Source organism: Lissotriton vulgaris, chromosome 5 (assembly GCF_964263255.1).
Source record: "Lissotriton vulgaris chromosome 5, aLisVul1.2, whole genome shotgun sequence".
NCBI classification, from domain to species: Eukaryota; Metazoa; Chordata; class Amphibia; order Caudata; family Salamandridae; genus Lissotriton; species Lissotriton vulgaris.
The window spans coordinates 1949859866-1949884324 of record NC_141693.1 but is presented as its reverse complement, the minus strand read 5'-3'; the positions used below and the strand labels follow the sequence as shown (position 1 = coordinate 1949884324).

Below are 24459 nucleotides of genomic sequence, written 5' to 3'. Positions count from 1 at the left end.
CGCCACCTTCGGCGCCAACGTGAAGTGAATGGGCGCCGACGCTTTGTGAGGTTTCTCGACCGGCTTCGAAGGTGGAGGATCTCTCGGGCCGACAGCAGAGGCCTTCTCCTTGATGCGCTGTACGGAGTCCGCCACTTGCTTGGAGAAAGCGGCGGACGGTTGCGTCGATCCGACGGGATCCTTTGAGCCACCACCAGGCGTGGACTCGTGGGCTGCGCCGCTTCTGGCCTGGTCTTGTTGACGCGGGGTCTCGAGAACCTTTGGATCACAGAGTCCTTTGTTGGTGTCGACCGTCTTTGGCGCCGATTTACTCGGCTCGACCACCTTGACCTTTGTCTTCGGCGTGGCAGACTTCGTCTCGACACCCTTGACTTGTGCCTTCGGATCGACAAGACCCTTCTGCTTCTTCGGCACCGAGGGCTCCAAGGCCTTGGATCCGACCAAAGTAATGCGCACTTTCGGTTTCGAGGGGGGCACCAGTGCTGCTGCGTGCGTGGAGACAGTTGGTTTCACTTTCGGTTTTGCAGGGTGCGGCTCAATAGTAATGTCCGTAGCCGAGCCCGAAGGAGGGGCCGTACAACCCATTGTAAGATCTTGGGTAAGGCCAAGTGGCGATCCCTCGACCTGAGCCTTATGGAGCGGTACGGCCCCAATGTCAGTTTGAGCTAGCTCATCGCTTGAGCTATCTTCCATGGCCCCAAAGGCCCCGTCGTCGTCTCCTACCTAGTCGACGACTTCTTCAGCTTTGAACATTTCAGCGTCCGCGTCGTAGTTGTAGTTGTATTCGACCTCCGACGCGGGATTCGACAGGTTTTCACAGACTTCCCGGTCAGCTTCCTCCTAGACATCCCCGGCATCGAAAATGCCCACAGGCGCCGGTGCAGTGTGCTGGGCCTCCTGGCGCGCAGCGCGTCGATGCTTAAGCGTCTTCTTGGACCTGAAACGGGAACAAGCCCTGCAACTGGCTTCATCATGGTCCGGCGACAGACACTTGTTGCACACCGGGTGGACGTCGATGTGGGGATACTTTGAGTTGCAGACGGGACATCTCTTGAACGGACTTCGGTCCATGATGAGTAGTCGATAGGGTCTGTGGCGTCGACTGAGCCCTCCGTGCCGAAAGCACGCGGGTGTATGGAATCCGGCTCGGAACCGAGCTGGAAGAATTAGGCACCGAACGCAAGACTATATCGACGAAGAAAACTAAAGTCCTTTTGGCCTTAAGAAGTTTATCGATTCCGACTAGAGGGAACCAATATACATCCGAACCCAATGGCGGAAAAAAACAATCTGAGGATGGAGTCGATGCCCATGCGCACTGTAGTCCAGGGGAGGAGCCACCTCTCGTGATACTTCGAAGACTCTTCCAGGACAATAATGTGCGATCATCCGGACCCAACACTAGGCGGCGATCTATGCACAGATATGAATTCAGCAGCCCACATGCCTCGAACTCCGCCATCACACCACCAAGTTTCTCTGAGGCATGCAGGAGAAAGGCCCATCATTTTCGAATTCGGGGGTGTGGTTTTCTTTCTCTCCTCTTCCCATTGGCTGGAATGTAAAATTCTAGCCAACGGGAAGATGAGAGAAATAAAACAGAGCGAACAAACACCCCCCCGAATCCGGTCTTCAACGGAGTGATGCCCCTCTCCTCCAATGGCTGGCCAGCATTTACGAGGCCAGCTAATGGAGAAGAGGGGCAGGTTCAAGCCCCAATACTGTAGACAAAGTCTCGGAGCCTTCGAGTCCGAGACCTAAAAAAAACAATGGAGTCGATGCCCATGCACACTACCACAGAAGTAGGAGTCACCTTACCTTGCGACTGGAAAGACTTCTTTGAGGAGCAAACTCCACACCCAACACTAGATTACAGGAGTACGTAAAGCATGTGTATCTACAGCAAATATGCATCAAATGGTAATTTTCTTTTGCAGGTTCCCGAACCCAAGAAAGCCAAAACACTGCATTTCTTAAATACCGAGTCTAGCTGTGGGTTCTGCCGTGGAATGCACACGTGATGAAATTAGCACGTTATGCCTTTGAAAGCAACGTAATTTAATGCACTTTAACTTGGTTTGGTACAGAAATTTAGATTGGGGGTATAGGGATCCTCCTTTAAACACTGACTTGTCGTGGGACCTGCCTTGCAACACATACTGGTGATAAAAAGAGCACTTTAGGCCTTTGAAACCACCTTAATTTAAACACACCTTAACCCCTTCGGTGCTGCAGTCCCACGTGACGGTGGGTGGAGGACAGCCGGGGGACACCCGAATACCACTCACTAATTCACCCACACAGCGGGAGAAATAGCGCAGCGCGCAAGGGGTTAACTTGGCTCGGAACCTGAATATAGGTAAGGGGAGCATTTTAGACAGCGAATGGAAAGGGCACCCGCTCCCGCTCCCCTTTTTAAATTGTATGGTTATGTTTGCCCTATTAGCCCTCACAGTTTTGCAGCCAATGCTTTTTCTTTTTCAATTGTTGTTTTTAACTGTCATTTTTAATGCATACCTTCTTTTATTTGCAAACAGTGAATTCTGGACTTTGCTTGCCAAGCATCTGATAGCAACATTATAATGGTTTTAAATAATTACACAATAAAGAATTTCTCATTTATATACAGAGACTTAAACTTGCCACTCTAACTGCTTATTATTGCTTAAAATGCTAAAGTATTTTTACATAACAAAAATACCTGGGGGTCTCTATACTGATTAATTTCAGAGCTTTTGATAAGGGGTATCTTGAGTCCTTTGCAATTACCAAGTTGGACTTTTTCCATGACACAGAGTTTCAATAATTTTCTTTTTGTTATTTCAACAGGCAAAATGCAGATGCACTTATGGCCATCTGTATGAATTTACCATAGCAAAAACAGTTGATGGATATTTACCATGCCACATTTGCCACTTCCATATTGGTGGAAATATTTTTCTTCATTAGAAGTCAATGAGGTCCAACCAATGGCTGAAGTACGAGTTATTTACCTTCGGTAATGGTGTATCTGGTAGAGAACTCTAGCCGCAGATTCCTTCACATAGAATTATCCCCAGGCGTGAGACAGGATCCTGCAACTTTTCGCCACAGCATCCCTGCGCGCCAGGGGCGGCGCGGCATCATGCGACTCCGCCCCGGCGTTGTCTGTGTACATGACGTCAGCGAGGTCACATAAGACCCGCCCCGGCGCGCCTACGTCAGTTTTCTTCAGGGAACTTTTCCGCACCACAACGCTGAGCCACCAGATCAAAAACTGGGGGGAGCATGGAACAGTGTGTGAAGAGCATAACAATTGGAAAAAAAATGGTGACTAACACCACAAGGAGCAGTGTCAATACTGCAGAACGTAAAGGCAGGGAAAGGAGAAAGAGCAGAGCCCTGAGCAGCCACCCTGCCAGTACATAGACAGACTCCCCCGCCCCCATACCCCAGAGGCAAGGAACATGAGTAAAAGTCAGGACACATGTAGCAGGCCTACCACCCCCCCATCTTGAACAAGGAAGGGGAGCCAGTCCTGAGATAGACAAGGACGACAAACCTCAAAGCCACCCCAGCATAGAGGGCAACCACCCCCAAAGGAACAAGGCATGGCCAGATGACCACTGTTCAGAGGTTAGTAGAGGGGAAGGAAAGGGAGGGGAGGACAGAGATTGAAGGCAATCCCCCCAACCTGGATTAGCCAGAGCAGCGGGGCCACGGAGCACCGGAACCCCATCCCCTAAAGAACCCAGAGGAGGAACAATCCGCAACCAGACCAAGCCACCCGTCAAGAGCAAAGAAGGAACTCACAGGAGACACAGCCCCTCACCGGGAGGCGAGTACCTAAGACCAACCCAAGGGTCCTCACAGAACGGGGAGGAAGGGCGGGCCGTGAAGGAAGCTGCGGCTAGAATCGTCTCTACCAGATACATCCTTAACGTAGTTAAATAACTTCACGTAGAATAGATACACTAGCAATACCCACAGGAAAGGAGGGTCTGTGAAAGGACCCTACCAGCCTGAACAGAACAGAGGGTCCCAAAGGGACGAGATCTGCGGATCAGGTAAAACCTAGTCCCAGCTAGGCAAGAAGATCTTCACAAGCAGAACAGCACCGACCCCCAGGAGATGCAGGAGGGAGAAAGAGGCTGAAGAGGGCCGTACACTCACAGCAGAGGAACCAATGGCAAGGCCAGAAGGCCGAAGCACACAGCTCCACTACAAGGCGACAAATTCCATCCAATGCCAAGACAGGAACAGGATAAGAAGACGAAGCCTAGAGGGCCCAAGGAAACGAGGGAAAAGAAAGCGAACCCACCCCAAATGGAGGGCAACATGCCAGCCAGAAAGGCGGCGACAGTTATAAGCCGCCAGAAGCAAGAACAGCCCGGGCCCCAGGAAGGCAGCACCTGACAAGGGAGAACACAAATCACCACAGCCCTCAGGACAGGAACAGGGGGAGGAGGGAATGCCCGGGCACAACATTGCGAGGGGCAGCACACACGACCTTGAGAAGCAAAAGCAACATACAAAAAGGCCATGGAGAACGGACACCTGAAGGCGACCAGAACTCCTTAGCCTGGCGCAAGCCATATAACAGCTACCACTACCCCACATAGGGTACGCCAAGTCCCAAGATATAGGAACCCTCTTTGGAAGAACTTCCGCAGCAGAGTTAAAACAAAGGAAGTGTGGCTCAGGGGTTAGAGGCGGCAGACCCGGAAGCTGAGATCGGTCCTGGACCAGGGTTCAATTCCCCGCCTCGGCGGGTCTTGGGCTAAAACTTCCACGGACTTGATAATTCTCGCTCCGGTGCCTTCTCGACTCACGGGTTCACACTCTGCGACTCTGGGCAATAGCTTGCTTAATCTCCACAACGGCCCCTCGCGGCGGGATGCCTGACTTTCACCTTGTGGATACCCGCTGGGGCTATCACACAGGGGAATATCAGGACGGGTTCCCTAAGCAAGCGCCGGGACACCCACTGTGGGTAGCTGTGCGCTATATAAGCTCAACTACATTTACATTTACAGGGAAAAACGCCCCCGCAGAAGGCTTCCCCAGCAGCCCAAGCAAAGCAGAAGGCCTAATCTCAGGGCAAAGTCTGCGCAACAACTCCAGCGAAACACACAAACAAAGGGCTGTCCAGCAGCCAACAATGCCAAAGTACCAAGGGAGGACTGAAATGGCCAGGAAAACACACTCCACAGCCAGAACAACCGGCCTAAGAAGGCTCAGAACCAGCCGAACTCAGCAGTCACGGAGGAGGAGGCGGAGGAGGCCATGCCAAGAACCATTGGATAGCGAAGTCAGCCGGGCATGGAACAGGCTGCCATCAAACTGAAGATCAATGAGTGGTTCCCGAATATTCTTGGGAAACACTCCGTCCCGAAGCCAAGCATGGCGACGGAGAGCGACAGAGGAAGCCATGGCCCTGCCCAGCACCTCAGATGTGCGGAGCGGAGAATAAACACCATAAGCTCCCGCCCATCCAACGCATGATGCCGTAAGTCCACCTGATCATTCTCCTGGGGCGCGGAGGATCCCAGAGACTCAGCAGAGTCCCACAAACAGGAGGAGGCCCTAGCCAGAACACACAAGGTGTTAAGAGCCCGCAGGGCAGCGCTGGTCGAGGCGATTATGTTGCGCCCCCAAGAGTGCTGTCCTGGGAGACCCGCGGGCTGAAGAGTCAACAGTGGCGGCAGGGAGGAAAAAGCAGTCCGCAAAAGCGGACTGGCGGCAGAGAGGTGGAAGGAAAGACACGCCGGGTCACGCGGCGCCGGAGGGTTCAGGTGCAGAAGATACTGAGGCACTGGATCCCCGGAGGCAGGATGCCACCAAGCTCCCCGTCAAGGAAGAAAAAAGCAAACCCTCGAAGGGAAGCAAGATCTCCCTCCCACCAGAGCCCTGGAGGAGAACCTCCAAGAGGTGGTCCACCGGAAAATAAGCAACCGGGTCACCCAATCGCAGTATCCCCACAGCTGTGGACACTGCATAAGCAAAGGCAGCAACCGCAGGGCCCCGCGGTGGAGAAAGCAGCTCCTCTGTGGGCGACGGCTGCAAACTAAGGCCCCGTCCCTGAAGCAAAGTGGGACGGGCAAGGGCCAGACCTGGAAGTCGGAAGGTGCCGAAGAATGAGGGACCTGCAGCTCTTCCGACGAATGCCTCTGCCTCAGGAAGGCAGGGGAGCCACCCTCCGACAACGCCAGAGAAAAAGATAGCACACGGGGACCAATCTCCGGGGAGGAGGACACCAATATACAGCCTACCTCTGGAGAAGGAACATCCGAAGACAAATCCGCAGCATGCCCCTGCGCGGAGCCGTAGAGTCTGCTGCCTGGGGCAGGACGTCCGCAACATCCGGCGTTGCAGGACAGGGTTCCTCCAAGTCACTCCGCATCTGGGACCAGAGTGGAGCCGGAGTGGCCTCAGGGCGGCGCCGGCGTGATCCCTGCCGAGGCAGCCGCCTGCGTGGAGGAACGAGAAGGACCTGGGGAGTAACACAGCCTTCCCCAAGCAAGGCCCAGAATGTGGCGGAGATCCTCCGGCAACCCATCTGTAGGTGCCAGGGATGATTCAACCTCCGACTCTCCCTCAGGCAACGCCTGTGGGGAGGGACGAGAGGGGCCCGGAGAGGGACGAGGTGTCCCCCACCCAGCCACGACCCGGAGCTGGACGAGGAGGGTCCACCGACCCCTTTGGCTCCGCACGGGCCAGCCGCTGCCGGCGCTGTAGCGGCGTCACCTCGCCCTTAGACAGGACCACCTTGTCAAAGGACAGAGAGGGGCTCGGGGATGTGACCTGAACCCCGGCGAGCTCCCACGACACAACAGGGACTCCCGTGGGAGTTTGTGTCAAGGCAGAGACACCTTGGCCTGAAGGAGTTGCCACGAAGGAGCAGCACCCAAACATCACCACATCCTCCAAGCCTGGATCTGAACCAATCGGCGCCAGGGCCGAAACTGCCGCAGAGTGCTCCGCGCAAGGCAAGGGATCTGCTGACGCCCGGGTGGGTGGGGGTGGAGAATGTAGGAGGAGACGCAAGCAAAGCCGTCACTTAAGTCTCCATCTGGACTCTCGACGCCCCAGAACCAGGAAACTGTGGATAGGACAACACCTGCAGAAAGCCCACGCCCCCGGCATGCTGGAAACCAGCCCCTGGGGACAAACTGCGACATGAACCCATCGGGGAGCGGCGCTCACATGACATCGGAGAGGGGGGAGGACGAAGACAAAGGCCGTATCTGAAGCCATCTGCCGAAGCAAACCGAGGGGAGGATGTTGACCTGGCGAGAGGCGCCGAGAGAAGTTTCATCTGGCGATCCTGCCACGACTTCAACTGTTGGCACGCCGCACAATCAGTGGTGCCATGATCCTACCCCAAACACCACATACACACGCCTAACAATTCTACATGAAGGAATCTGCAGCTAGTAGTCCATCACATCAGTCTGTACAGGTACACATATATACATTTCCAACCCCACATACGCAAGTTCAAAGTCCCTTTTACAGGAGAATGTGTGCCAGCTTTCGCAGGAATTGGGTGCTCAAAGCATAAACTTTCTTTTCAGATGTTAATTTCTAGAACTCCAATTACTGATGCAGGTTTCATGCTTTTAAAAGAGATATTTTGCAAGGCTAGAAAATAAATCCTATTATGCTATTTCAAAATGAAGCAGTGCAGCCTAACTGGAGTTCATTACCAAGATTTTTACCTTGGGCTATCAGTATTTACCTACAAATCTTCAAAGTGTTTTACTACTAGTACCCAGATTCAGGGTCAATATCCATTAGTCATTAACTTCAATTTCAGATCTACCTAGGCTTTCACTATAGGATGAGCTATATTCATTACATATTAGTCTGCCAAACTCTGGCACTGAAATATGCCGTACTGGATTTATTTAAACAAACTCTCTCTATTTCAATTGATTTTATCCAAATAGGAGAAACTGGGTCTCAAGGCTCACATCTCATGCCCACTTTCATTTTTTGGACTATGAAATAGTATGGCGACAATACAATATAAAAAATTCTCATTGAACTTTGAAATCTAATACCTCACTTGCTTAAAGGACTTAGATACTAAGCCCATGCAGGAAGGCAAACTGGCATCTCTCAATGTCAAACTGACATCACTGAATAGTCTTTCAGGCAAGAAGATAAGGGTCTAACAAAATATAAAACAGGAGTTTTAAATTCACAAGAAAAATTAGGTTTTCCTACCGCTGCTCCTGGAGGGGGCGGAGCCCTGGGTTGGACGTTGCGTACAGTGGGAGCTGTGGGTCTCGTGAAGACTACTCGTGTGGGAGCAGGAGGAAACCCCGGCACACTTGCAACAGGCTGACCTAGTAAGATAAAAATATAGATTGAAACTTGCATTAAAATGCAAACGCAAATCTGTGCTAAAATAATTTTTCTGGTATCACTGCATGCATAGTCTGAAATGAGGTGCAGGGGTGACATACACTGCAAAGGACCTCAAAAATAACTGATTAAGTTTAAGAACTGTAGAAGCAATTCAGTCAAATAATTATTTTAAATACAAGTTATTTTCTTTGCTCTTCCTCAATCTAATAAACAAATAAAGTTATCACCCAACATCAAGACATCTTCACTAACCAAACCATCCTGGTTCAGATTTGTATATAAAGTCCATAGGTCACAAGTTAAACATGTACCATAAGGAAAACGCTACTTGCCAGTATGCGTCTGTTCTTGAGATTATATATATATATATATATATATATATATATACATACTACTATTATAAAGAGAACACAAACCTTTTGGCAAGGTAAACTAAGGAACCACAGCGCCAACCCACACACCCAATACATTGTTGTAATCCTCAGGGTGTGCAGATAGACATAGGCTATAGAATTTTTTTTTTAAAACGTACATTTAAAAATATAACAAAAAAAAAAGTAGTGCCCTGACTGCCACGACGTAGCGCTGGCGGCAACGTACGTGATGACTAGGAGGAGCGGCGGCTCAGGTAAGGCTCTGGGACACGGGACGGGAGGGAGCCGGTGCGGGAGGTTGGCCCGGAACAACTGCGGTAAGACTCAGGGTCTGGGGGCAGCATTTCAGGCTTGCTGCCCCAGGCAACGCTGGGGCGGGGTGTGTGTGTATATGTATATGTATATACACACACACACACACACACACACATATATATAATGCACTCTGGGACTTTTGCAGGCTTAACAAATGGCGCCGCATGAACACTCACCTGAGGGCGGGGCTAGTGACGAGCTACAGATCAGGAGATATTTGAATCCACGAAATGCTGATTACGAACACCTCTGGCACTGAAGAAGGCTGCTGAAAGCCGAAATGCATTTGCCTGCCTTGTAGCGAACTACGGACAATAAATGCCTCCAAGTTTCCCCGTTTGTTGGTCTCTTCTTCTTTGAAGAAGTGGTGTGCATCTATATCTATATCCAGGGAATAAGGACTAGCTTTCTAGTCTTCTCTCTCTCTCTCGCTCTTGATAACGATACATTTAGGCAGCGCGCAGCTGCGAGAGTCAACAGCACCCACGATGGCCGAAAACCACAGCCTAACTTTCAGTGAGGATGACATCAGTGAGATTTTTGCTGACCCATCTATTCTGGTACATTTTAACATCTCTAATACTGATGGAGCAGATTTCCTCTGCAGTCAGGCATTGTTTTATTTTTGTGCTTCAGACAGACTGCATTTAAATTGCCACGCACATTTTGGTGCAAGTTAAAAACATGGCACGTAAAATAAACATGAAAGTGAGGCCTATTTAGTCTGAAATGCTTCTGCTGAATTAACATGTGTTTTTGCAATGTAGAGAAAAGTGCCCTTTTTAGCTTTGAAGATTAATAGAATATGTTTCTCTCTTCCCAGCTCATCCCATGCAATCTACATTCACTATTTCTGTCTTAATAGACTTTGACTTGTTGCATATTTTGATAAGTATTTTCAGTTAATAACATCTCTTTTTCTATGTTGCACATTGCACCTTTATTTTGCATGTTGTCATAAATAATAGAAAAGCTGCTTTACACTAGTAGCGTGGCTAGGTAAACATTTATACATGACATTAATATTATCTTTTTTGTTTGTTTTATTTTGGGGCCTACCATTAAATGGCTGCCTGTGAAACCATGAAAAGCTATGGCTTGCTTTGAATGAGAAGGGAGCATGCGCAGACTGTGGCAGTTTTCCTCATGCCAAGAAGTCAACACCACCTTGAACTGTACATCCTTGTGATTCTGCCAAAAGTACCAGTGTTAGTTAAAAGTGTCCATCTGACTGCGCTTTGGCAGGAAGGAAGGAAGACTATTGAAAATTTTCCCTAGCAATTGTTGCAAACTTATAAAATGTATTTATTATGTATGCTTCATTTGTTAAAAACTGGCATGGTCAGGTTTTTAGAATGCGTCAGGGTGATGAGAACTCATGCCATCATAACTGACCAATCAGTACAGGTTTTCCTGAAAGATGTTACATCTTTGTGTAGTCTGCCAACATTTTGTGTATAAAACTGACCTCTCCGAAGGAGGGGGTGGCTTTTTCTCAGCTCAGCTGGCTTCTAGGCTCATTAGGGGGTGTGTGAGCTCTTGAAGAGAAGGAACAGATTAGGCCAGACAGCCTATGGGTTAGGTACGAGATCGTCACGGGTGCTGCATGGTCGTCCGAGGAGAATCAGGGGGAGGTTTCTTGCTTCCACGTCATATCTTGGCACTTGAGGCCGCATTCCTTTGAGGTCTTGTTAGGGAGGGGCTATCTCACTCCCTGCTTGCTCTTTAGACACAGACAGATGCAGAAGAACAGCTGATTAAATAGAATTAGATGCTAAACTTTCAGTTATGCTTTACTAATTAATTAGGTCTGAAATGATTTGTCTTATGCATTTATTTCTCTTTATGGGAGATTTTTGCAAACTATTTGATTTTTGATTAGCCTTGCAAGACTATTTTTTCTTAGAAACTCTTTAAGAATTTTGAATGACATTTAGCGCCACATTCCTGTATGTAAATGCTTATATGCAGACTGTAAAATGTTCTGTATTAATGCTATTTTTCCTGGTTTTCAAATTCTGTAACCGGATTGATATTTTATTAATGAATAAAGGGTCAGAGAAAATTAACTTTTTACTAGAAAATAAAACCCTTTAAACACTCAACAACTCTCTTTATTGGCTTAAAATAATAATTGCATTTTTGACTGTTCATCTTTATTTAAAGTCTCCTGAAGGTATTACATGGTGTGAAGGGCCCAACACCTTTTGAGCGGTAAATTAGAGGTAGCATGAGGGTTTTGCATTGAGAAATTACCAGAAGAGATTACCGCTCCATCAATACCATAGCACAAACAGACTGCGACACACTCAAAGAGAAAAAGCGGAATCTATTCTACACGGTGTCATACTGACCCAATACCTTCGCACCAACATGGCACAACAGGGGCTCCTTGTTACCAATGCCCCAAGAATATTCCTTGATGATGTCACCTTCAGGAAGGACTGGGCCCAGATAGCATGGCCCTGCACCAGGGACTGGCTAGTGCTGATCAAAACAGCCAAACGCCTCTCTGATGCAATCATAGACATCCAAGCCGCTTCAAAACCACACTAACTTCATACAAAAAGAAACTTGACGACCAAAACTAAGATGGTTAAATATGAACAAAACTTGACTCAAAGCAAAATCAACAAATTTCAAAAGGATCTCAAAAAATTTAGCTACTCCAAAATATATCCATACTCCGAGAAGGACTATATAGCCCCGAACAAGGGAGAAGACACCTATGACAGCTCAGGAGACAACATCTCTGTATCAAGCGACTCCAGCTAAGGTTCCAACAAACAACGCGGCAGAGGGCGCCAGGGCCAATGCTGGCCACAAACTTGGCAGGGACCTCAACAAACCCATACCTTCAGCTCACCACCATTTGGACAAATGCAACATGCATTCTATGGGTACCCACCTCTATACCCACCTGGCCCGATGCCCTTCTACCAAGGGAACCAAAGACATCCTTTTTTTAGGACAGGGCCGCAGATCACGCGGCAGAAGACGAAACCGCCAGCAGGTCCACTGGGCGGAAGAAGAAGATCCAGTGAGTGCCAACACGCGCAACAAATCACGGGAGCAACCAGGGACAAGCAAGCAATGACCATCAAAACACCTACATCCCTATTATTCAACCTATCTAGCACACCTGTGACAGAAAAAGAAACAGCGGTCCTCAGCAAGGGCCTCTTTCGTCCCGACCGCACTTCTGGACATGTGGAACTAGCCAAATTTTTTAGAAACTTCAAACTCAAGTCTTTCTTTGAAAAGGTGACTCCAGATGAGACACCCACCAGCACTAATCCTAACGAAACGGGCCTTGGGCTGAAATCCACCTTCGCGCCGCCACCCACAAGTGTACCAGCAGAAATCTTAACCTTTGAGCAAGCGGTCTACTCTGACAGAGAAATTGAACCCGACAGAACCCTTCAACAACCTATCTAAACAAGACCGAGATCTAATACAACGCCTACAAAATAACCCCACGGTGATCATCAAACCGGCGGATACGGGGGGAGGGATCGTCCTCATGGACGAATCCGACTAGGACCCAGAATGCCGCATACTCCTTAGCGATACCCGCAATTACAAGCGCTTGGTCAAAGACCCCACTGCGGAACTACAGACCACCACAATCTGGTTAAAAGAGCCATCAACGCTGAACAAATCTCAACCCAGGAAGCTGAACACCTTTGTGCCAAAAACGCGAACGTCCCATACTTTTACACGGTACCCAAAGTACACAAGGAGACTATACCACCACCTGGAAGACCCATAGTCTCAGGGATCAATTCACTACTGGAACCACTCAAGATACTGCGACCACTTCCTGAACCCCCTGGTACAAAAAATTACCACCTACATTAAGGATACCAAACATCTCCTTAACATCATCGCAGAAACAAGCTTTGACCAAATCACCCAACTACTGATGGGACTGGACATAGAAAGCCTCTACACCAGTCTCCCTCAAGACACCACACTACAGGTCCTACACGATGTGTTGATGAAAACGCCTTGGGCGTACAATACACCACGCCAATTCATCCTTGACTGCGCAGCCCTTGCGCTCAAGGAGAACTACTTAGAGTACAAAGGCACATATTACTTGCAAACCAACAGATCATCAATGGGCAGCGTTTAAGCCCCAAGCGTGGCGTGTCTGTACGTCCACCACTTCGAACAGCAACACATCATGCAACTAACCAACCCATACGCAGATAACACAAGCATTTGCAATGCAATGGTCTCGGCATCATTAAAGGTAGAGCAATTGGCATTGCTCATGACATTTCTTTTTTTTTTTTTAAATCATAAATAAATGGCATTGTCATTTACATTGCCAATACACACCACTCTGCACCTGCACTCACTGCTCTGCACACTCACTACTCTGCACCTGCACTCACTGCTCTGCACACTCACTACTCTGCACTCTACACTCTACACTCACTACTCACTACTCTGCACTCTACACTCTACACTCACTACTCACTACTCTGCACTCTACACTCTACACTCACTACTCACTACTCTGCACTCTACACTCTACACTCACTACTCACTACTCTACACTCACTACTCACTACTCACTACTCTGCACTCTACACTCTACACTCACTACTCACTACTCTGCACTCTACACTCTACACTCACTACTCACTACTCTGCACTCTACACTCTACACTCACTACTCACTACTCTGCACTCTACACTCTACACTCACTACTCACTACTCTACACTCACTACTCTGCACTCTGCACTCTACACTCTACACTCACTACTCACTACTCTACACTCACTACTCACTACTCACTACTCTACACTCACTACTCACTACTCTACACTCTACACTCACTACTCACTACTCTGCACTCTACACTCTACACTCACTACTCTACACTCTACACTCTACACTCACTACTCACTACTCTGCACTCTACACTCTACACTCTACACTCACTACTCACTACTCTGCACTCTACACTCTACACTCTACACTCACTACTCACTACTCTGCACTCTACACTCTACACTCTACACTCACTACTCACTACTCTGCACTCTACACTCTACACTCACTACTCACTACTCACTACTCTGCACTCTACACTCTACACTCTACACTCACTACTCACTACTCTGCACTCTACACTCTACACTCTACACTCTACACTCACTACTCTGCACTCTACACTCTACACTCACTACTCACTACTCTGCACTCTACACTCTGCACTCTGCACTCTGCACTCTGCACTCACTACTCTGCACTCACTACTCTGCACTCACTACTCTGCACTCACTACTCTGCACTCACTACTCTGCACTCACTACTCTGCACTCACTACTCTGCACTCACTACTCTGCACTCACTACTCTGCACTCACTACTCTGCACTCACTACTCTGCACTCACTACTCTGCACTCACTACTCTGCACTCACTACTCTGCACTCACTACTCTGCACTCACTACTCTGCACTCACTACTCTGCACTCACTACTCTGCACTCACTACTCTGCACTCACTACTCTGCACTCACTACTCTGCACTCACTACTCTGCACTCACTACTCTGCACTCACTACTCTGCACTCACTACTCTGCACTCACTACTCTGCACTCACTACTCTGCACTCACTACTCTGCACTCACTACTCTGCACTCACTACTCTGCACTCACTACTCTGCACTCACTACTCTGCACTCACTACTCTGCACTCACTACTCTGCACTCACTACTCTGCACTCACTACTCTGCACTCACTACTCTGCACTCACTACTCTACACTCACTACTCTACACTCACTACTCTACACTCACTACTCTGCACTCACTACTCTACACTCACTACTCTACACTCACTACTCTACACTCACTACTCTACACTCACTACTCTACACTCACTACTCTACACTCACTACTCTACACTCACTACTCTACACTCACTACTCTACACTCACTACTCTACACTCACTACTCTACACTCACTACTCTGCACTCACTACTCTGCACTCACTACTCTGCACTCTGCACTCACTACTCTGCACTCTGCACTCACTACTCTGCACTCTGCACTCACTACTCTGCAGTGACTGAAGACAGCGCGGAGTGAGGCTGTTGGTGAGCGAGTCCAATCAGAGAGCTTGATATGGAGTGAGCCCAGTGGTGAGTGAGCATGGCAGTGAGTGAGCACACAGCGTGAGCCTCCGACGGAGTAAACCTGCCGGCGGGAATGATTCAATCTGAGTTGGGCTGCTGGCGGGAGGGGGCAGCAGTTCATGAAAGCCCTGTGGGGAGTGTTGGCTTTCTGTGTGGACGCCCAGTGCCTCTTTTCACTATGTTAAATGCATTTTTAGGTGTTACTGAAAATGTGCAATGACTTTATTGAAGATGGTGTATGCATGTAGTTCTAAATACCATTAAAGATCCGCTCGGAGCTGGCAGGGGGCGCTGGTAGCAGGGAGTGCCCGAGCGGGACTCCCACAGACTGCGCCGCGGGGTGCCCTCCGGTGCCCGCAGGGTCGCATCCTGACCGGCCGCCGCGTGATTAGAGGGCGCGCTGTGCGCAGTGTGGTGCTGGCAGCCGTGTCCGTGGTCACTCCCTGCGTGTCTGGGCAGCAGCCGTTCTCCACCTCCGTGTGTCTGGCGGCTGGGCCTGGCACAGAGCGGGCTTCCCCAGAGGGAGTTCCCATTCCTGGAGAGGGAGGGCAGGACGCGGGTGGGGCAGGGTCACTGTGAGTGTGAACAGGTCAGCGCCTCCCTGCAGCCTCGCAGATTAATTAAAGAGTGCTAATCGGGCTCAGCAGACAGTTGGCAAGGGGAGCCTGGCAGAGAGTGCCCGCCTGTCACGGCGTGTGAGGGCTTCCAGACACTGCATTCTGGAGCTGGGCACCACGGGTATGGACACTGCCAGCCTGGGCGAGCCTGTCCATCCCACTGCTCGTGATCGCTTCCAGACACTGAGTTCTATGTGAGAGCAGGGGCGCTGCTGGGAATGGCGCAGCAGGCGCGGTAGCACCGGGGTCCGTGGAATCCTCGCTACGTCACTGAGCCGCGCAATACTGGCGGCAGTGGCGTGCATTCACCAGGGTATTCCGCGCTGAGAAGTACTGGGGTGCCCTGGAGCAGGGCGGCGGAGGGGGCACGGGCGGAAGTGAGGAGGGTGCTGGCAGTGAGTACTGAGTGTGCGGCCTGGCGGTCCAGCTGTGTGGTTTCACATCGCCCGCTGCACTGGTCTCTGTGCTGGCGCTGGTTAACTGCAGTGGCGCGTGGGTTATGGCAATGTGCAACGCGAGGTGTTGAATTATTGGCTTAATAGTGGCCTGAGCTCATACTGGTGCACACGAGGCCGCACTGCACTACACTGCAAGCCGATCCTGGAAACATGCAGTGCGCAGCTGCACGGCGGTGAATTTATTATTGATAAAGGACGAGGTGTGATGCATGTACTCCTTGCAATACACACACACTTGGATCGACAAGCTTTTATACCCAACGAGCTGCAAGCGAAACCTAACGTGGGGCGGGACTGAGAAAACGAAACCTATCGTGGGGCGGGACTTCCGTTTTGTGAAGCCCGCGCCCACGGAGTGCCTGGAGGAGCACCGAGGGAGAGCCCCGCGGTCGGAGGGCCTTTGACCGGTGAGCGGAGCGGGCGGGGGGGGGGGGGGGGGGGGGGAGAGAATGCCTGTATGTCTGCGTGTGTGTGTGCGCGACGGCGGAGGGGTGGGGGGCGGGGTGCGACGGCGGAGGGGAGGGGTGCGACAACGGAGGGGTGGGGGGGGATGCTCGGTGCACGTGTGTGTGTGTGTGTGTGTATGCATGCGACGCTGGGTTCGCTGTATGTGTGGGTGCGTGCGTGCATGAGTGCGTGCATGAGCGCTCGTGTGTGTCTGTCGCTGTTTCTGCGCATGCGCGTGTGGTGTAGCTGCTTCCCAGGAGACAGCAGCTGAGCGCGTTCGCGAGCGCGTGGCCAGCGGAAATCGCCTCCAGAGAGGCAAAGCGCGCGACAGACCCTGTCTCCTGGGAAGCATCGTCCCTGACATAAGATCTCGGCGGAGACGCGCTTACGCGCGTCTTTTAGCCGAGACCTAAAAAACCTGGCACAGATACAAAGATGACATCTTTGTCATCTTGAAGGGAACAGAGGACGCACTTAACACATTCCTCATATGGCTTAATGATCGCGACCCTTACCTACGATTCACGTGCAACTCCAGTGCAACGGAGCTAGCTTTCCTGGATCTCAACATCATAGCATAACAAGAGACTCTGCGCACCACCACTTACTACAAACCACCGCAAGGAACTCACCGCTGTGTTTCGACAGCTTCCACCCTAGACCCCCTGCGAGAAAACATTCCCTTTGGGCAGTTCCTGCAAATTCGCAGGAACTGCAGTCACCTAGCAGACTACAAAAGACAATCCTGTGCTTTATCACACAAACTACAAGAGCGGGGATACCCTAACATTGCCAAAACCAGCAAAATGGCCCGCAATATAAACAGAGTCACTATTGGAAACAGTGACTAAAGACCAGGAACCATCTCCCATGACCTGTGTGACCACTTATAACACTGCGTCAAACCAAGCATCATCCGCAAAAACTGGACGATAATTAATTTAGGCACCAGGGACTGGGAGACCCCATGTTTCGCATTTAAACATGCAAACAACCTTAGAGACAAGCTAGTATCCACACAACCTCGTGCCAGTCCTAAACTCACGGACAACACAGTCCTCAACTCCTGGGGACTTCCAAAAGTCACAGGCCACTATCCTTGCAACAACTGCAGCGTGTGCCACCTCACAAAACCAACCAAAACACTCCACCTTGAACCAGGCAAAACCTGGACACAACGTCAAAACACCAACTGCAACTCTTGCAACTTGGTGTACCTCATAACAAGCCCCTGAGGGCTCCGCTATGTGGGCATGACCACCCGTAAAGTCAGGACGAGAGTGGTAGAACACAGAAGCACAATCAGATGTGGCAAAAATATCAGTAGACTGAGCATTACCGCACAAAACATAACACTCCCAATGACATGTCTTGGACTGTCAGAGCAGTTTGAAACTAACCAACCCAACAATGACCGCGCCCTACTCACTAAATAACAGAGGTGGATCTACCGCCTCTCCACAAAACTGCAGGGCCTGAATGACTCCATACCCTGGAACTCCCTGAAAACATGATATTTCCCCCGGGAGTTTACTGAAACCATGACCTTTTCCCTTGTGCGAAACTCCGCCCTCATTCCGCTTTCTCCGTGCTAGAGGTTGTCCCATTACTGTTCATACGTGTAAGCAAACAGCCAGCAACGAATAGTTTACCTGTCGGTGTAGTTTTGCAGCTTGATCTTTCTGGATTCACTATGCTGTGCATATTCCGCGGTCTTGTGGTTGGGTCTGGATTCGTAGTCTTTTCTTTGTTTTTTTGGGGGGTTTTTTTCGTCGCCCAGGTGGGCGTCGGCGTCACCCCTTCCTGGGTGTATTTCCGGTGACGTCGGCATGCTTCCTGCGGAAGCTCCCACCCTTGGGTGCCATCTTCGGGTTCTTTTTTCCGTGTTTCTTTTGTCTGCGAAGTGATGGCAATGTTGTATGTAGGTGAAACTTCTTTTAACCGCTTTGTATATAAAGTCATTTTTTTTTTTTTTGACCACCTCTTTCTCTCTGGCGGAGGTGGGTGGGTTCGCAAGTGAATCCAGAAAGATCATCAAGCTGCAAAACTACACCGACCGGTAAGAAACTATTCGTTTTGCAGCGTGAATCTTTCTGGATTCACTATGCTGTGCATAGATTTTGTAGCGGTTTCTCATTTCTGTGGCGGCTGGGTAGAAGATGAGCTTTGGTTCTTGAATATGTGATGGAGCACCTTTTGTCCAACTTGTGCTTCTTTGTTCATTTGAACATCAACGCAGTAGTGCTTCGTGAATGTGTGCACTGAAGCCCATGTTGCCGCCAGGCATATGTCTTGTATGGGTGTATTAGCCAGGAAGGCTATTGTCGCACCCTTTTTCCTAGTGGAGTGGGCACGTGGTCCCTCTGCTAGTTCTTGCCCTGCCCGCTTGTGGCAGAGTTGGATTGTTTGCGCGATCCATCGTGCTATAGTGTTCTTTGTTACAGCTTTACCCATGAAACTGTTAGCGAATGACACGAAGAACTGCTTTGTCTTCCTGTGTCCTTTTGTCCTCTCGATATAGTGCATGACCGCCCTTCTGGCGTCTAGGGTGTGAAGGGCTTGCTCTGCGCTATTTGTTGGTTTTTGGAAAAAACTCGGAATCTGTATGGACTGGTTCATATGGAATCTGGACACCACCTTTGGCAAGAAGTGTGGGTCAGTCCTCATCACAACCCGGTCATTGTGTATTTGTATGTATGGCTCATGCAGAGTTAGTGCCTGGAGCTCGCTCACTCGTCGTAGGGACGTTATTGCCACCAAGAAGGCTGTCTTCATGGTCAGCATCTCTAGTGAGGCCTTGTGGAGCGGTTCAAAGGGCTTCTTCATGAGTTCCGTCAGGACTATGTTCAAGTTCCATGCCGGTGGTGGCAACCGCTTGGGTGGTGCGATCTTCTTCGCTCCTTCCAAGAATCTCTTCACAACCTGTGACGTGAAGAAGCTCCTGCCCATCTCACCCCTTGTATAGGCGACTATCGCTGCCAAGTGGACTCTTAAGGAGGACGAGCTGAGTTTTTTTCTCCAGTAAGTGCGTGAGGTATTTCAGCACTGTGGAGTCCGTCTTCATTCTATTGTGAAGTCTTCCCTTCCTGCACCATATAGTGAATCTCTTCCACTTTGCCCCGTAGCACTTCCGTGTGCTGGGCCTTCGTGCTTCCCGAAGGACCCTGAGGGTGCTCTCAGGCAGTCTCAAGTGTGCGAATTCTATGTCCTCAGGAGCCACGCCCCAGGCTCAGGCTCTCTGGCTCTGGGTGTAGTACCTCTCCGTTGTGCATGGAGAGCAGGTCCTTTCTTCTGCCGAACCTGTGGGGTGGACTCTGTGCCATCTCCATGATCTGCGAGTACCATGTCTGTCTGGCCCACTGCGGTGCGACCAGAATCAGGGTCATGCTGCTCGCTCTGCACTTGCTCAGTACTCTGTGTATCAGTGGTATCGGGGGAAAAGCGTAGGCAAATGTCCCGGACCAATCTATCCATAGGGCATTCCCAAGGGACCCTTCGGGTTGTCTGTATGCGAATCTTCGGCATTTGGCATTCTGGCGTGTTGCAAACAGGTCCACTGATGGCGTTCCCCACTTGTTGAACAACCACTTCGTCTCCTGGGCATTGAGCTCCCACTCGTGGGATGTCGATGTCTGTCTGCTCAGCCAGTCTGCCTGAATGTTCTCCTTCCCTGGTAGGTGTATGGCCAGTAGGTCTATCCTGAGGGGGATGGCCCATCTCCATATCTCCTGCGCCAGTGTCGAAAGTGTTGTTGACTGTGTTCCACCCTGCTTGTTGATGTAGAACATCGCTGTGGTGTCTGTCTGCAGCAACACCCTCTGCTTGTACAGTCTTGTTTGGAAGGCTTTCAATGCAAGGAAGATGGTTTTCAATTCCAGATAATTGATGTGCTTCGACGCATCTGCTGGTGTCCACAGACCCCTGACTTTGAGCTCTCCCATGTGAGCGCTGTGAGAAGTTGGCCTGATATGCAGTGCTCACTATTCTAGTGATCACTATGTATCAGTCCAAACAACCCTTATTGATGATTGGTTGCAAGTCAACCTTATAGACCAGCTATCCTAGTAGCATGGATTCGAGCAGTCTTCGGGCTAAACTCTAGAGGGCGTGTTAAGCCAGCTGTTATACCATCACATATACCCCTTGAACACCAAGTGAAAGGACACCACACAAGTGTTATGAAAATAAACAGTGTATTTATTTAGATCACAACAGCCGTGTACTCTTTATGAGGACAGGGTACTAAGCACACAACAAAACTCTTACGAAAATACTATAAGTTGCACAATTTACACAAATGCCCGAGGGGCACGGAAAACCATATACTCTAAAAGTGGAATGCGAAATTACTAGCAGGTAAGTACTGGTCTAATAGGCTTTGGAATCGCTAGGACTACGTTACTGAACCTTCAGATTACTAGTAGGAGGCCTAGGGGACTCGGGTGCAGTGTGCACTCTCACGGGGGATGCGGGACAAAGTCTATGGAGGCTAGTAAAAGCAAAGTTAGTGTTCTCGGGCGAACCCGATAAGGTAGGTTGAAAACGACTGTGGATCTAGACCCTTGGATAGTGAGGCTATGCTGGGGCACCGAAATGCCGAGGTTACCTAGCCCAGGGGCTGCAGCTGCATAGGTCTGAAAAGACGTCAGGAATCCTCGTTGACGAACCAGGAGCCTGAAGAAAGAAGTTGCTGGCAGGCGACCAGTGAAGATTGTTCGATGGATCCAAGCCTGGATCTAAGATGGATGACACCTGAAAGCAGAGGGGACCAAGTTCCTAATCACTAGCCAGTGATTGTGTGGGCACCAGGATGGCACCGGGCGAAGTCACCTCGACCAGGTGAGTGGGCGACGCTGGGCTCTGCAGTCTCACGGACCAGGAGGCGTTGTCGGCGACCAGGATGGAGGTGCGAGCTGTCCCACGATGGTTGATGCTGTCGACGTCGCTGGACCCAGGATTGGGGCAACAAGTCTTGGCAAATTCAAGACCACGCGGTGGACCTAAAATGGGGTCTGGAGTGGACCAGGAGGGTCCGGGGTGCTCCTCTTTTGGAAGGGAGCAAGGGCCAGTCTGGAGCAACCAGACCAGCAGTGGTGATGTCGTCGGTTGTCGTCGGGAAGGCCACAAGCCAGCGGGCTAGTAGCCAGACAACGCGGTGAGCAGCCACAAAGCAGAAGGGCCCCACGCAGATCTCGTGGATGCTGGGGGGCTGGACTTCGGTTCAGGAGCTGCTCAGGGTCGGGGCTTCTCGGACCCCAAAGCACTCACCAGAGGATCCCTTGGCGGTCGTGCTGGATAGAAGTCGTGCAGTTCCGATGATGGCCGGTCCCTCGAGGTCTCGTCGCACCTACGGTTCTCAGCTTAGCTGTAGAGGTCAGAGGTGCCAGGGAAGCCGGGTCTCGTCGAGCTGGTCAGTCGGATTCCGGAGAAAGGACGTGCAGCAAACCGCAGAGTTCTTAGATGGTGCCTGCGGATGCAGGGTGACTACTCCTTAGCCACAAGGGAGAAATCTTGAGACGAAGTCGAGAGTTCCTTTCGTAGAAAGTAGTTTCTTGATTCAAAGATGATCTAATTTGGAAGGGTCCCCGCTCCTGCCTTTATCCTAAAGAAAGGGGTGGGTACGCGACTAGGTCCTGCCCTAGGGGTGGGACCAGGAGGGGGGTGGTTACACCCCTCTCCCATGCCGGACTTTCCCCAGGCCAGGGGCTGGTGTGCCCCTGGAACTGGTTCTAGCCGGCAGATGCGTAGTGAGCACCGGGGTGCCACTTGCAGTCACCTTCCTGTAAAGCCCTGCCTACCCAGGATACACAAAACCCTGTCTGGGATGGTGCTAGCACCGCCCCTGACAGAAAACCCTTTGTCCAAGCTCCCCTCGCTGGAAGGACTCCCAGCTGCAGGGGGTCAGACTCGTGTCTGTGGTGGCAGCATCCATTTTGTGATGCTGAGGCTTGAGTTAACTTTAACCGGGGTTCACAGTTACATACATGTCGTGTCCCTCTAGAAGGGTGGAATGCTAACCCCGTCGCCAGAATTGGCGAGGGGTTCGTATTCCAATTCGTATGACACCTTACTCGACATGTTTTGATAAAGCGATACCAAAGATAGCATTTAACCGCGAGGATTATAATGCACTTAAGAGTATATGGTATGCGTTATCATGGAACAGCTATTAGGACTTGGTTCCGCAAGCTGCAAACGGGCTCAACTCATGCCAGAGCACCATCTCACACGATTCCAAGCACTCTGCCTTCAGGATTGTCAAGGCCTGCCATAGGAGTGACTGATAGGAATCTGTGTGTCCATTTTAGGGTTAGATATAGGTATACTATATCTAAAGCAAAGGGTGATTACACCACCTTGCCCCAGCTGTCGTGCAGCCAGTTGTGTCAGATTTAGATGGCCATCCAGGGGTGGCATAATACATGCTTCAGCCCCTGGTAGGCCCTGGGTACACCTATGCCCTGAGTTACAAGGTCTGATAAGGTGGCCCAGTACCAATTGGATAATGCACCTAAGGTACACGTCAATTTAGTGAGAGAACAGCTAGGCTGTGGGTCTGATTGGCAGGCCCACAGCCAGAGAAAGTCGTAAACCAGTGAAACAAAAGCAAAAAATCTGGGTGATCATAGGATTGCAGACCCTACTCTCCTACAAGCGCCCCATCCCATCAGGGATGCGTCTGTGGTGATGGTCACTGTTGGTGTTGGGGGTGTAAGAGGCTTTCCCTTTGCTATGTTCTCCATGGTCCACCATGTTATTTCCTTCTGCACTGTGTGCGTCACAACCACTAGATCCTCCCAACTCCCTGAAGCTTGTGACCATTGTTCCTGGAGCCATTCTTGGATGGGTCTCATGTGCAGTCGTACGTTTGGTACCAGGTGGATGCATGATGCCATCTTCCCCAAGATCTTGCTCGCAGTCCTCACTGTCCGAGCTTGTCCCTTCCGGTAGAGGCGAGCTTCCCTCACCAGGGCCCCTGCTCTCTTTTGCTGGGGAACACTCTGCCCTGCAAGGTGTTGATCTGTGCCCCCAATAAGATCTTCACCTGTTCCGGCTCCATTGATGATTTTTTCCAATGGATGGAGAACCCCAGGTTTATTAGCGTTCTCGTCACTGTATGTGCGTCTTTCTTGCATTTCTGGTACGAGTTTGCTTTCACTAACCAGTCGTCCAGGTAAGGGTATACGTGTATTCCCTGCCTTCGTAGGTGCGCTGCGACTGCCGCGAGGCACTTTGTGAAGACCCTCGGTGCTGATTTTAGCCCGAAGGCTAGTGTTGTGAACTGATAGTGGCTGTGTCCGATCGTGAACCTGAGAATATGCTTGTGCTTTACGTTCATTGGGATGTGCAGGTAGGCGTCCTTGAGGTCTATTGTGACCATGAAGTCCCCAATCTGCAATTGCGGTAGCACCTCCTGCAGGGAGGTCATTTTGAATTTTTGCATTCTTATGAATGTGTTCAGGAACCTGAGGTCCAGAATGGGTCTCATTGTCTCATCGACCTTTGGCACGAGGAAATACGTTGAGTATATTCCCTGGTTTCTTTCTTTGAAGGGAACCCGTTCGATGGCCTCCTTCTGAAGGAGCTCTCCTGCTTCTTCCTGAAGCCACTGCAGCTGATCGTTTGTTAGTTGCTTTCGCTTTGGTCTCCTGCTTGTTGGTCTCCCTTCCAATTCTAAGCAGTACCCGTATTGGATGATGTTTAGAATCCATTTGTCTGATGTGATCTCTCTCCA

General features: G+C 50.4%; 1 protein-coding gene across 9 annotated transcripts in view; it reads right to left on the bottom strand.

The window, feature by feature from the left end:
• BAG6 (BAG cochaperone 6) overlaps window positions 1-24459 on the bottom strand; it is a 371215-nt gene that overhangs the window by 167147 nt on the left and 179609 nt on the right. For all 9 annotated transcript variants that reach the window (XM_086924623.1, XM_086924622.1, XM_086924621.1 and 6 more), the window contains one exon: window positions 8212-8333. In XM_086924623.1, coding sequence (XP_086780749.1) covers window positions 8212-8333 — 122 coding nt within the window. The remainder of the gene's footprint in view (window positions 1-8211; window positions 8334-24459) is intronic.